This window comes from Bubalus kerabau, chromosome 1 (genome assembly GCF_029407905.1).
Source record: "Bubalus kerabau isolate K-KA32 ecotype Philippines breed swamp buffalo chromosome 1, PCC_UOA_SB_1v2, whole genome shotgun sequence".
NCBI classification, from domain to species: domain Eukaryota; kingdom Metazoa; phylum Chordata; class Mammalia; order Artiodactyla; family Bovidae; genus Bubalus; species Bubalus kerabau.
Window position 1 is genome coordinate 185200371 of NC_073624.1, and position 11543 is coordinate 185211913.

The 11543-nt window shown below is 50.9% G+C and overlaps 1 protein-coding gene, 1 long non-coding RNA gene and 1 pseudogene across 2 annotated transcripts; 1 reads left to right on the forward strand and 2 right to left on the reverse strand.

The window, feature by feature from the left end:
- Positions 1 to 457: 457 nt before the first annotated feature.
- Positions 458 to 3860, reverse strand: LOC129626504 (C-type lectin domain family 4 member G-like). The gene is made up of 9 exons (XM_055545600.1): positions 3791 to 3860; positions 3125 to 3226; positions 2792 to 2845; positions 2543 to 2605; positions 2287 to 2391; positions 1864 to 1953; positions 1496 to 1644; positions 1257 to 1372; positions 458 to 998 (listed from the first exon to the last, which is right to left on the reverse strand). The coding sequence occupies exons 1-9, from the start codon at positions 3843 to 3845 to the stop codon at positions 860 to 862; spliced, it is 873 nt and encodes a 290-aa protein (XP_055401575.1). The 5' UTR covers positions 3846 to 3860; the 3' UTR covers positions 458 to 859.
- On the forward strand, positions 1856 to 6133 carry LOC129626509 (uncharacterized). The gene is made up of 5 exons (XR_008701983.1): positions 1856 to 1992; positions 2309 to 2430; positions 2578 to 2641; positions 3138 to 3312; positions 4245 to 6133. It is a non-coding gene; the product is annotated as an uncharacterized LOC129626509 (long non-coding RNA).
- A 4826-nt stretch (positions 6134 to 10959) lies between these two features.
- On the reverse strand, positions 10960 to 11543 carry LOC129642051 (glycine cleavage system H protein, mitochondrial-like; annotated as a pseudogene).

Genomic DNA, 11543 nt, shown 5'->3' on the forward strand with positions numbered 1-11543 from the left:
ACTCCTCCATGTATTCCTCAATCTAGTCACTGGTCACATTGTCGCAGGGCGTAGGGACAGGGTCTGACTCATTCCTGTGTCCCCAGGGCTCTACAATCCCCCTGGCCCAATGCAGCTTACACACTGGGTTTCGGGTGTGGGGGGGGGAGGGGAATCATCAGCCCCTGGAGGCTTCCCAGGTGGCTCTAGTGGTAAAGAATCCGCCTGCCAATGCAGGAGACACAGGAGATGTGGGTTCAATCCCTGGGTCGGGAAGATTTCCTGAAGAAGGAGATGGCAACCCGTTCCAGTATTTTTGCCTGGGAAATCCCATGACAGGAACCTGGCAGGCCACAGTTCATGAAGTGGGAAAGAGTCAGACACACATGCATGCACAAGGGCCCCTGAGGTCAGGGTCACTCACATGAATTACATCAGAGTCTCTGAGATAAAGCTTAGATCAGAGGCAGGAGCCAAGATTCATTTTTCATTTATTGATGCTCCCTGGGGCTGCCAAGGTTCACAAAATCCCCTATCTTTGAGGCAGCTCACCTGGGGTAAAAAAGCAAGTAAATCAAACAGCTCCATCCCTGAGTCGCAGGGCCTTGGTTAGGGAGGGCGATGGGGGTCAGATCACGGGTCCAAGGAACTCAGATTTTGGAGCGGGAGCAGACTTGGTGAGGTCCACGGGCGAGGGGTTGCAGCGAGGTTGGAGCGAAAGTCTCCCGGTGCAGTTACTGGCTTGGACTGGGGGTGGCACCATGGTTCTTGCTAGAGTTGGGTGGGGAAGGGATTCACGGTGGTGGGCGGAGCCAGGAAGGTGAGAGGCTCAGGAGATGGGACAAGTGCCAGTGGGCGCGGCTCTGGGCCAGGGGCAAGGTCAGCAGCTGAGCCTCTTCTCACAGATCCAGTTGTCGTTCTCGTTGTCACACGGCGCGTCGTTCCACATCCCCGTGCGGAGCATCATGATACAATCCTCGCGCCCCATAGAGTCGTTGGGCTCCCCCCGATTCCAGTGGCTGCAGTGGTTTGGCAGGGGAGAGGGGGTGTTGCTGAAAAGCTAGGCCTTTCCGAGTTCTAGCCTGTTTATTACTTGGGTCTCACATCCTGAGAATTAACCTGAGTATGCACCTTGGTGTATAACTTTCTCAGCCCAGAATTTAACCCTAGTCAGTTCCTGGGGTCTAGCCCGCCCAGCCCTAAGGAGACCCTATGACCTGGCCGAAGCATTTCCCCTAGGATCCGAACGGTCAGCCTCCCCAGGTCCCTTCTCTCACCTGAAGCTGAGCGCGACTCCGTCCACCCACTGGTAGCCCTGGATCCTGCGCACCTTGCGCACGGCCCTGAGGCCCAGCCAATAACCGCGGCCACGCGTATTCCGACTCAGGAAACCCTGGGCAGTGGGGGAAAACTGAGCCGGCGGCATCCGTCCCGCCCCGCCCCCTACCACCCCGGGCCACGCCCCCTCGGGTAAACTCAGCGCTCTCCCTGCTCCCAGGCAGCCGGGGCTTCGCACCTGCTCTTCCAGGCCTCCGACTATCACCAGGTGCGCGCCGGAGCGCTCGCAGTGCTGCTGTGCCTCCACCCACGTGGCCCGCAGCGTGGAGAAGAAGTAACAGGAACCCTGGAACGGCAGCCACGACTCGGGGCACTCCTTACAGGAGCCTGCAGGGTGGCGAGGGTCAAAGAGGTGATTTGCTCCCAAGTGGAGCAGACGAAGTGGATTGGAGAAGGGGATGTTGGACAACCCCCCCCCCCCATCCCGGGCCCAGGATTGGAACCTCCGAGACCAGGCCAAGGTCAAAGGGCGGGGCCAGGCGGATCAGGGAACCCCGGGCAGGGTCCACTGATCCTCTCCCCTCGCCGCCCTCCCCGCTTGCTCACTGTTTCCAAGCCGGGCTTGCTCCAGTGCCCGGAAGAGCTCAGTGCGAATGTTCTCACGGTCCCTCCCCGCTTCAGCCAGGTTCTGGGTCACTGAGAGGGAGAAGATTATAGCTAGGGTCAGGATCAAGGGTAAGATCATGATTAGTTAAGGTCAGCATCCACGTCCGTGGTCAGTGCCAAGGTGACAAATGACATTACTGTCAAGGACTGTTAGAGCTGGGTAGGGTGCCCGTTATGGTTAGGGTTAGGACTTGCAGTTAAGGTTAGAGTCCACAGGTCAGGGTCAGGATGGGGTACACGATTTGGGTCAATGGTCAAGATCACAGGTTAGGTGTGTAGGGTGGGGGTGCACAGAAGGGTCCAGAGTGAATCAAGGTTCGGGTAACAGCAGGGGTGAGGGGTCAGGGATGGTCCCGCCCTCACCGCGCTCGCTCAATTCCTTTAGGGCACTCTCCTGCTGCAACAACTTCGACCTTGCCTCTGTAAGCTCCTTGCTGACTGTCTGCAGCTGTGCCTGCGTCCTCAGGCCTGGGGAGGGGGTGAAGTGATGGGAGCGGGACACCTGAGGTCAGCCCGCCCAGCCCCTACGCGCCGCGATCCCCCGCTCCCACTCGCCTCCTCCAATCCCGGCCACAAGCCCGCCCCCTCGCCCCTCGCCCACCACCACCATCCCACTCACAGCAGCTATTGCACGCTCGGACCTCCTCCTTCAAGATACCCAGGACCGCCGTCTGTTTGGAGGCTGGAACGATTCCACGCCCGCACGCACGCACGCCAGGTCATCCTCGGGGACTCCCAGGACCCCACCCAACTCCAGGGCCAGCCCCGCGGACCGTGGGATCCCCGTGCTCCCGCCCACTACTCCGACACCCGGGTCCGAGACCCTTCTGCCCCCGAACTTTGGCAAGAGCCTCTGTTCTCTCCGTACCGTTTGCGCTCAGCCCGTCTTGGAGGTCAAGCAGCGCCCCGCGCTCGGTGGACGCTGCGGAGAGAGGAGGACTCGAAAACTCTCCCCTTGGCCCCTGGGAGTGCGGGGACCCGGGTCATGGGGTGCACAGAAGGGGGCGGACGGACGTGCAGCATGGGCGGACAGGCACATGCACGGGGCACAGACTCGCACATGTGGGTGCTCGCACTCAGACCAGGCAGAGGCTCCGGATCTGGCTGGTGAGCCCTGGGGCGCAGAAAACGTCTATGTTCTCTGCGGGGTGGGGTTGGGGGGGGCGGTGCACACGCCATCTCCCATCATCCAGTCACTCACCCTTGGAAAACAGGACGCTGAGAATGAGGGCCCACAGGACTGTGATGACCACGAGAGCCAAGACCAGGAAAAGGGGTCTCCGTCCCCAGCGTCCCAAGTGCCCTGGTATAACACAGACGGACTCCTGAGCTCTTCCCTGGATCCTTGGGCTCCCAGGACTGAGCCCCAGTCACTTGGGTTTCTCCCAGGTAACTGAGATTCAGAGAGGTGCAGTAAGTTGCCTGTGGTCACACAGCCCCTAAGCGGCAGAGTTGGAATTTGAAACCAGGTCCAGCTGACTCTAGGATGAGTGGTGTCTTTCCTGCACCCACTACAAAAGCTCTCTCGTGGCTGAGCCTCTCCTTTCCCCCACGTGTGCGGGCGTGTGTGCCAAATCGCTTCACTCTTGTCTGACTCTTTGCAACCCTATGGATGGTAGCTCGTCAGGCTCCTCTGTCCACGAGATTCTCCAGACAAGAATACTGGAGTGGGTTGCCATGCCCTCCTCTGGGGGATCTTCCCACCCTAGGGATGGAATGAACCCGCGTCTCTTATGTCTCCTGCATTGGCAGGGGGGTTCTTTACCACTACCGCAACCTGGGAAGCCCCTCCCTTCCCCATCAAACCCCAAACCACTGGCCAGAGAGGGACCCAAGGGGACCTCTGAGGCAGCCCCGTTGCTCATACCTCCGGGGACCTCTTCCAGCCTGCCGTCCCACTTGCTGTACCCAGCAGTGTCCATGGTGAGCAGGAGCCTAGCTCTGGGAGTAGATACAAAAGTAGTCCCATCCCTCCCCCCACCCTACCCACCCTCTTCCTTCCTTCCCATCTTCCTGGTCTCAATTCCTGGTACTGAGAACCACGGACCAATCACAGAGATGGACCCTTTCTGGGCTGGGCTGGGCTAGGCTGGAGTAAGGGAGGGGTGGGGAAGGGAAGTGGGGAGTTGGAGCGGGTGGAGGGGTAGAAGTGGGGAGGGAGGGCTGGGGAGTGAAGTGTGTGAGTGCGTGTGGGCCTGGTTGCAGCAGCAGCATCTCCAGGCTGCTCATCCTGGCTGGACCATCACCAAGTACACACTCCAGCGACACTCCCCAGAGTCTGCTGGGGCTTCGCTTTCCAGCCCAGTCTACATCTCTTATAGGTCTGGCACCAATCTTCCTTCAGAGAGAGACAGGTTGAACCCAGTCAAGTTCAAGGCCACTCCCTTCTGGTCCCTGAGAAAGCCCCTTCAGGTGTGCCCCCCCACTCTACCCCACCCTGTGCCAGCTGCTCATCCCTTTTCAGCTCTGCTGCACGTGCCAGCTAGAAGTTGCATCTGACCTGAGCTTCATTCAGTCCTCTTTGGCCAGAAGGGAGAACACTGCTGATTGTTGAGGGGCAGTCAGCTAAGCTTCTGGACTCTACGATTGGGTGTGTATGTATAGGGTATCCATATGCAACGTCTAGAAGCCTGTTTTTCTCCTCTGTGTAAGGGGACAATGACAAGGCCTCCCTCCAAGGAATGCTGTGATAAAGAAATGAAGTAACATGTGGCAAGCCTTGACACCATCCCCAGGCACAAAACCCTCCAAATGTCACTCATTCTTTCAACTAATATTGGATGCCTACCACGTGCCAAGGAACTGAAGCTACATCAATGCCCCGAAGAAGCAAATTCCTTTTCCCTTGGAGTTAGCATTCCAGTAGGAGCTTCCCTGATAGCTCAGTTGGTAAAGAATCCACCTGCAATTCGGGAGACCTGGGTTCAATTCCTGGGTCGGGAAGATCCCCTCGAGAAGGGAAAGGCTACCCACTCTAGTATTCTGGCCTGGAGAATTCCATGGACAGTCCATGGGGTCTCAAAGAGTTGGACACAACTGAGCGACTTTCACTTTCACTTTCAGGATGTGGGAACAGCCAACAATGAACATAATCAAAAGATAAGCTGAATAGCATAGTGGCTCTAAACGCCAAGCGATTCATCTCCCCCACTGATATGGACCAAAGTCAGGAGACATTTGTGGGTGTCACAGTTGGTGGGGGTGCTCCTGGCATCTAGTGAATGGAGGCCAAAGATGGGGCTCAACATTCTACGATGTACAGGACAGCCCCCCACAGCAAAGACTGGCCACCAATGTTCATATGCTGAGGGTAAGGACTTTAACATTGTGTTTTAAAAAGTCACAAGTAGGACTTTCCTGGTGGTACAGTGGATGGGAATCCACCAGCCAATGCTGGAGACCTGGGTTTGATCCTTGGTTCAGGAAGATTCCACATGCCAAGGAGTAACGGAAACCCGTGTGCCACACCTACCGAGCCCGAACGCTGCAACTACTGAAGTCCGCACACCCTAGAGCTGGTACTCGTCAACAGGAGAAGCCACTTCAATGAGAAGCCTGCGCACAGCAACTAGGGAGTTGCCACCACTCGCTTCCACTAGGGAAAAGCCCATGCGGCAACGAAGACCCAACGCAGCCAAAAATTAAAACACTTTTTAAAAGTCACAAGCACACAGAACTTATTTACAAAACAGGAACAGGCTTCGTAGTCTTAAAGAACAAGCTTATGGTTACCAGAACGGAAGGGTGGGGGAAGGGATAGTTAGGGAATTTGCGATTATTTACACACTGCTATATTTAACATGGTGAACCAACAAGACCTACTGTGCACCACAGGGAACTCTGTAACAACCTAACTGGGGAAAGAATTTGTGAAAGAATAGATTTATGTACACGTATAACTGAATCACTTTTCTGTAAGACTGAAACTAACACAACATTGTGAATCAACTGTACTCCACTATAAAATTTTAAAAGTATTTAAAAATAAAATATAAAACAAACAAAAAGTCACAAGTATTACAAAAGAAAAGGAAGAACAATCAAGTTGGACAAGGAGCCCTGGAGTGCCAGTCTGGAGCAGTGACCAGCAAGTAATGTGGCCTGGGTGGGCCTCGCTGAAAATGAAAAAAAAAATTTCTTTTTTGGTAAGGAGCACTTCCTGCATTTTAGCCCCCCTTATAGATGCATTTCGGAGAAGGCAATGGCACCCCACTCCAGTACTCTTGCCTGGAAAATCCCATGGATGGAGGAGCCTGGTTGGGTGCAGTCCATGGGGTCGCTAAGAGTCGGGCACGACTGAGCGACTTCACTTTCACTTTTCACTTTCATGCATTGGAGAAGGAAATGGCAACCCACTCCAGTGTTCTTGCCTGGAGAATTCCAGGGATGGGGGAGCCTGCTGGGCTGCCGTCTATGGGGTTGCACAGAGTCGGACATGACTGAAGCGACTTAGCAGCAGCAGCAGCAGCAGCATAGATGCGTTTACACACTCCACCTTTTCACATCCTCTCAACAACCCTCGGAAATAACAAACCTTATCCACTTTCTGTTTAAAATTGTTATCTGATTCCTATTCTCTCACCTTGTCTCAGGCAGGAATGAGAGAATTACACAATCAAAATAGAAAGACAAGATAAGTTTTTTTTAAAGGAAGACACTCGTTAGTGTAACTTGGAGTCGTGTGTTCTGCACCAACTCCCAAAGGTCCCCAGTGAGATTCAGCCCCAGGTGCCCACAGCAGTACCTGCACCTGAGCACATCCTATACAAGCATTTTCCCTTCCCTCTCCTATCCTCACATTCCTCCAGGGGCTTCTAGAACCACCTCCCAGGTAAACTACAAGTCCTCTAATCCTTAGGCTCTGCTTCTGGGGTGAACCAAAGACTCCCTGGCTGTTTCAAGAGACCTGCAGAGTAACACGTTCAGCCTGGCAGGGTTCCATAAGAGGTAGCTGCTTTTATTTTTGCTGTTAATACTGTTATTATAATCTTTCTATGACTAGCCATCCAAGATCAACTGAAAACTCTAGTTAAATGGATTACCCATATTCAGGGAGAGAAAGGGTCTTAGAAATGTTGATTTTAACCTGTTTTCTTGTTTTTGTTGTGTAGTGGCTAAGTCCTATCCGACTCTTTGAGACCCCATGGATTGCAGCACACCAGGCTTCTCTGTTCCCCATTATGCCCCAGAGTTTGCTCAAATTCATGTCCATTGAGTCTGTGATACTACCTAACCATCTCAGCGTCTGCTGCGCCCTTTTCCTTTTGCCTTCAATCTTTCTCAGCATCAAAGTCTTTTCCAAGGAGTCAGCTCTTTGTATCAGGTGGCCAAAGTATCAGAGTTTCAGCTTCAGCATCAGTCCTTTCAATAAATATTCAGGGTTGATTTCCTTTAGCACTGACTGGTTTGATCTTCTTGCAGCCCAAGACACCCTGCAAGAGTCTTCTCCAGCACCACAATTTGAAAGCATTCTTGGTGATAACTAAAAGGAGGATTATCAGAGTGATGATAAAACTGGGTCTTCTGTGATGGCTCAAGTGGTAAGGAATCCACCTGCCAACCCAGGAGACACGAGTTCAAGTCCTGGTCTGGGAAGATCCCACGTGCTGCACAACTCCTAGGCCGGTGCGCCACAACTATTGAGTCCCTGCTCCACGAGGAGAGAGTAACCCCCACTTGTCACAGCTAGAGAAAGCACACCCAGCAAAGAAGACCCAGCACGGCCAAAATAAGTGAATTAAAAACAACAACAACAACAAACAAACTGAATTGCTTCTACTTCACAGGAAGGAATCACAAGTTCAGACAGGAAAGGTAGTTCACCAGGATTTAGCCAAAACGAGTCTGTGCCCTAATCCAAAGCCATGTTCCTCCTGCAACACAGCCAATTCTCTTAGTTACTGTGCAAGACTGAAACATCCGGACCAAATCTCACCGCTTTGCTACACAAAACCCTGCATTGTGACTTCGTTACTCCTCCCCTCCAGTGAAATCGGTTTCCTCTCAGTCAGAATCTAGAACGCCGCGAGACGTGCTTTGACCAATGGGTGTGCAGAAGCGCCACCACGTGAACTCCGAGTCCGGGGGGCGCCCTTGCGATTTGCGGCTTCCACCGGCGTGCTCCTGGCGTGCTCCGGGTCTCCTGGTTAGAGATTCTGACTTTGCTGGGTGAGCATGAGAGGCCGCGTGGAGGGGAAGGCGGTCCCCATGGCCTCCAGCGAGAAAAATCCTCTTGGCTTGTCCGGCCAGTTCAACTGTCACCCCAGGGCAACAACCCAACTGATTCTAGGCAAGACCAGGAAAGGAGTCACCCCCTAAACCCGTGGAATTGTGAAAAGTAACAAGTCAGTTTTAAGCCCCAAGAAGTAGGGTGATTTATCTTGCATAGACAGCAAATGAATATGTGCCATATATTGTAGTGTTGCAGAGCAGTAAGCATATACACTATTCTATACTATTCCACCGAGGAATGAAGGGAAAATGAAGTAGAGTAAGCAGATAGTGAGTGATTTGGGGCAGTGTTTTAGGACAGTCAGGAAAGGGTCTTCTGAAAATGCAACATTTCTTTGGAAAGTGGTTTGACAGTTCTTACGTCAGTGAAACATAGTATTACCATGTGACCCAGCAGTTTCCAAGAAATATGAAAAGATACATCCACATAAAGACTGTCACACTGAATGATCATAGCGGCATGATTCATAGTAACCAAAAAGTGGAACTAAGCCAACTGTCCTGGGGTACATTTAAACAATGAAATGCCACAGCCATAAAAAGAATGAAATCTTAATACATGCTATGATGTGGGTGAACTTCAAAAACATTATGCTAAAGGAAAGAAGCCAGATATAAAAGACCATATATTATATGACTCCACGTGTAAGAAATATCCAGAAAAAATAGAGGCAAAAATAGATTGGCAGTTGCCTAAGGCTAGGAGTGGGGCTTCCCAAGTCGTTCAGTGGTAAAGGATGCACCTGTCAATGCAGGAGACTCAGGTTCGATCCCTGGGTTGGGAAGATCTCCTGACAAATGAAATGGCAACCCATTCCAGTATTCTTGCCTGGGAAATCCCATGGACAGAGGAGCCTGGTGGGCTACAGTCCATGGGGTCAGAAAGAGTCAGACATGACTTAGCAACTAAACAATAACAGAGGCGAGGAGTGATTGGGGGGAAAGTGGAGGGTGATGGTTATAGAGTGTGGGTCTTATTTTTAGGGATTATGAAAAGTTCTTACGTTGGTTATGGCGATGGATGCACGATGGTGTGAATATAATAAAAGCCATTGCATCACAAGAGTGAATTGTATGGTATGTGAACAATATTTCAATTAAGCCAGAAAGAGAGAGAGAGGAAAGAGTTAGGAAGGGAGGAAAGATGCAAGGAAAGAAGGAAGGAAGGCAGGGGAAACATTTAAGCACAGATCCAAAAGAAACAAGAGAATAGCCTCAACATATTAGAGGAAGCACATTGCAACCCAAGGGAATAGCAGGTGCAAAATCTTCGCTATTTACTCTCATTTATTTAACAAACATTCATTTAACACCCCCTAAGTGCCAGACTAAGGAGCTGTAGATGTCAAAAAGAAGCAGCTACAATTTCTGCCCTCATAGAAATCACACATGAAACTAAGAATTCCAATTACTATGTTACTAGAACAAAATGTTCCATAAATTCATTTCGTTTTCTAATCAATGACTTTCTCTCCTACTTTCCTAATTCTCAAGCTCAGATTTTCCCCTCCTTTCTCTTGAATTGTCCAAGAATCTTTCAGTTCAGTTCAGTTCAGTTGCTCAGTCGTAACCAACTCTTTGCAACCCCATGAATCGCAGCACGCCAGGCCTCCCTGTTCATCACCAGCTCCTGGAGTTTACTCAAACTCATGTCCATCAAGGCAGTGATGCCATCCAGCCATCTCATCCTCTGTCATCCCCTTCTCCTCCTGCCCCCAATCCCTCCCAGCATCAAGGTCTTTTCCAATGAGTCAACTCTTCGCATGCAGTGGCCAGACATTTGGAGTTTCAGCTTTAGCATCAGTCCTTCCAATAAACATCCAGGGCTGATCTTCTTTAGGATGGACTGGTTGGATCTCCTTGCAGTCCAAGGAACTCTCAAGAGTCTTCTCCAACGCCACAGTTCAAAAGCATCAATTCTTCGGCGCTCAGCTTTCTTTACAGTCCAACTCTCACATCCATACATGACCACTGGAAAAACCATAGCCTTGACTAGATGGACTTTTGTTGACAAATTAATGTCTCTGCTTTTTAATATGCTATCTAGGTTGGTCATAACTTTCCTTCCAAGGAGTAAGCATCTTTGAATTTCATGGCTGCAGTCACCATCTGCAGTGATTTTGGAGCCCCCAAAAATAAGGTCTGACACTGTTTCCCCATTTATTTCCCATGAAGTTATGGGACCAGATGCCATGATCTTAGTTTTCTGAATGTTGAGCTTTAAGCCAACTTTTTCACTCTCCTCTTTCACTTTCATCAAGAGGCTTTTTAGTTCCTCTTCACTTTCTGCCATAAGGGTGGTGTCATCTGCATATCTGAGGTTATTGATATTCTCCCGGCAATCTCAATTCCAGTTTGTGCTTCTTCCAGTCCAGCGTTTCTCATGATGTACTCTGCATATAAGTTAAATAAGCAGGGTGAGAATATACAGCCTTGACGTACTCCTTTTTCTATTTGGAACCAGTCTGTTGTTCCATGTCTAGTTCTAACTGTTGCTTCCTGATCTGCATATAGGTTTCTCAATAGGCATGTCAGGTGGTCTGGTATTCCCATCTCTTTCAGAATTTCCCACAGTTTATTGTGATCCACATAGTCAAAGGCTTTGGCATAGTCAATAAAGCAGAAATAGATGTTTTTCTGGAACTCTGTGGCTTTTTTGATGATCTAGCAGATGTTGGCAATTTGATCTCTGGTTGCTCTGCCTTTTCTAAAACCAGCTTGAACATCTGGAAGTTCACGGTTCATGTATTTCTTTTTTGTTGTTGTTATTCTTGTTTCAAAGTAGTTTATTTAGGGGTTCCAGTTTCACTCCTCAATAGATTTTATGTATTTCTCATATGCTTCTTCACTCATTAGTTAATCTAGTTCTTAAGGGTTACTGAATGTCACTTGATCAGCCAACCATCTTCCTAACAAGACTTGTTGACAAGTCCTGGATTTTCTGCTAGAGCTTTATTAATTTCAGTTACTTCTCCTGATAGAGGAGAATAGAGTTCACTAGCAGCTTTCACACTTTCCAAAGCACCAAACTCCTCTTGTTTGTTCAACTTTGTCCCAACTTCAGGCAGACTACAGTAAACAACATCTCCAAAGCTTCCTGTGCAAAATTGCTGATTCCCACTGTTCCGACACCATTTTCTGTTGTTACCCATTCGTGTTTTTCTGTGAATTTCCGCACCGACAGCAGAGCAGGGCCGGTGCGCAGCTCCCTAACGGCACCCGCTCGCAGTCCCCAGGGCCGCGGCGAGCAGGGCGTGCTGGGTGCAGAGATGGCGCGCAGGCTGCCGACCGCGGCCCGCACCTTCCGCACCGCGCGCAGCGCCATGTTCGCACGGGTGCAGAGGGTCTCCGTGCGGCACCTAGAGCACCCCGGCCGGCGGGGGCGGGGC

Bases quoted from the DNA above. Each gene is read 5' to 3' on its own strand.
- LOC129626504 (XM_055545600.1), bottom strand. From the start codon at position 3,845: ATGGACACTGCTGGGTACAGCAAGTGGGACGGCAGGCTGGAAGAGGTC. The intron at 2,846-3,124 runs GTGAGTGACTGG...CTCTCTCCGCAG, and splicing joins CAGCGTCCTGTTTTCCAAGG to CGTCCACCGAGCGCGGGGCG. The intron at 2,392-2,542 runs GTGAGTGGGATG...CCCCCTCCCCAG, and splicing joins CCGAGCGTGCAATAGCTGCT to GCCTGAGGACGCAGGCACAG.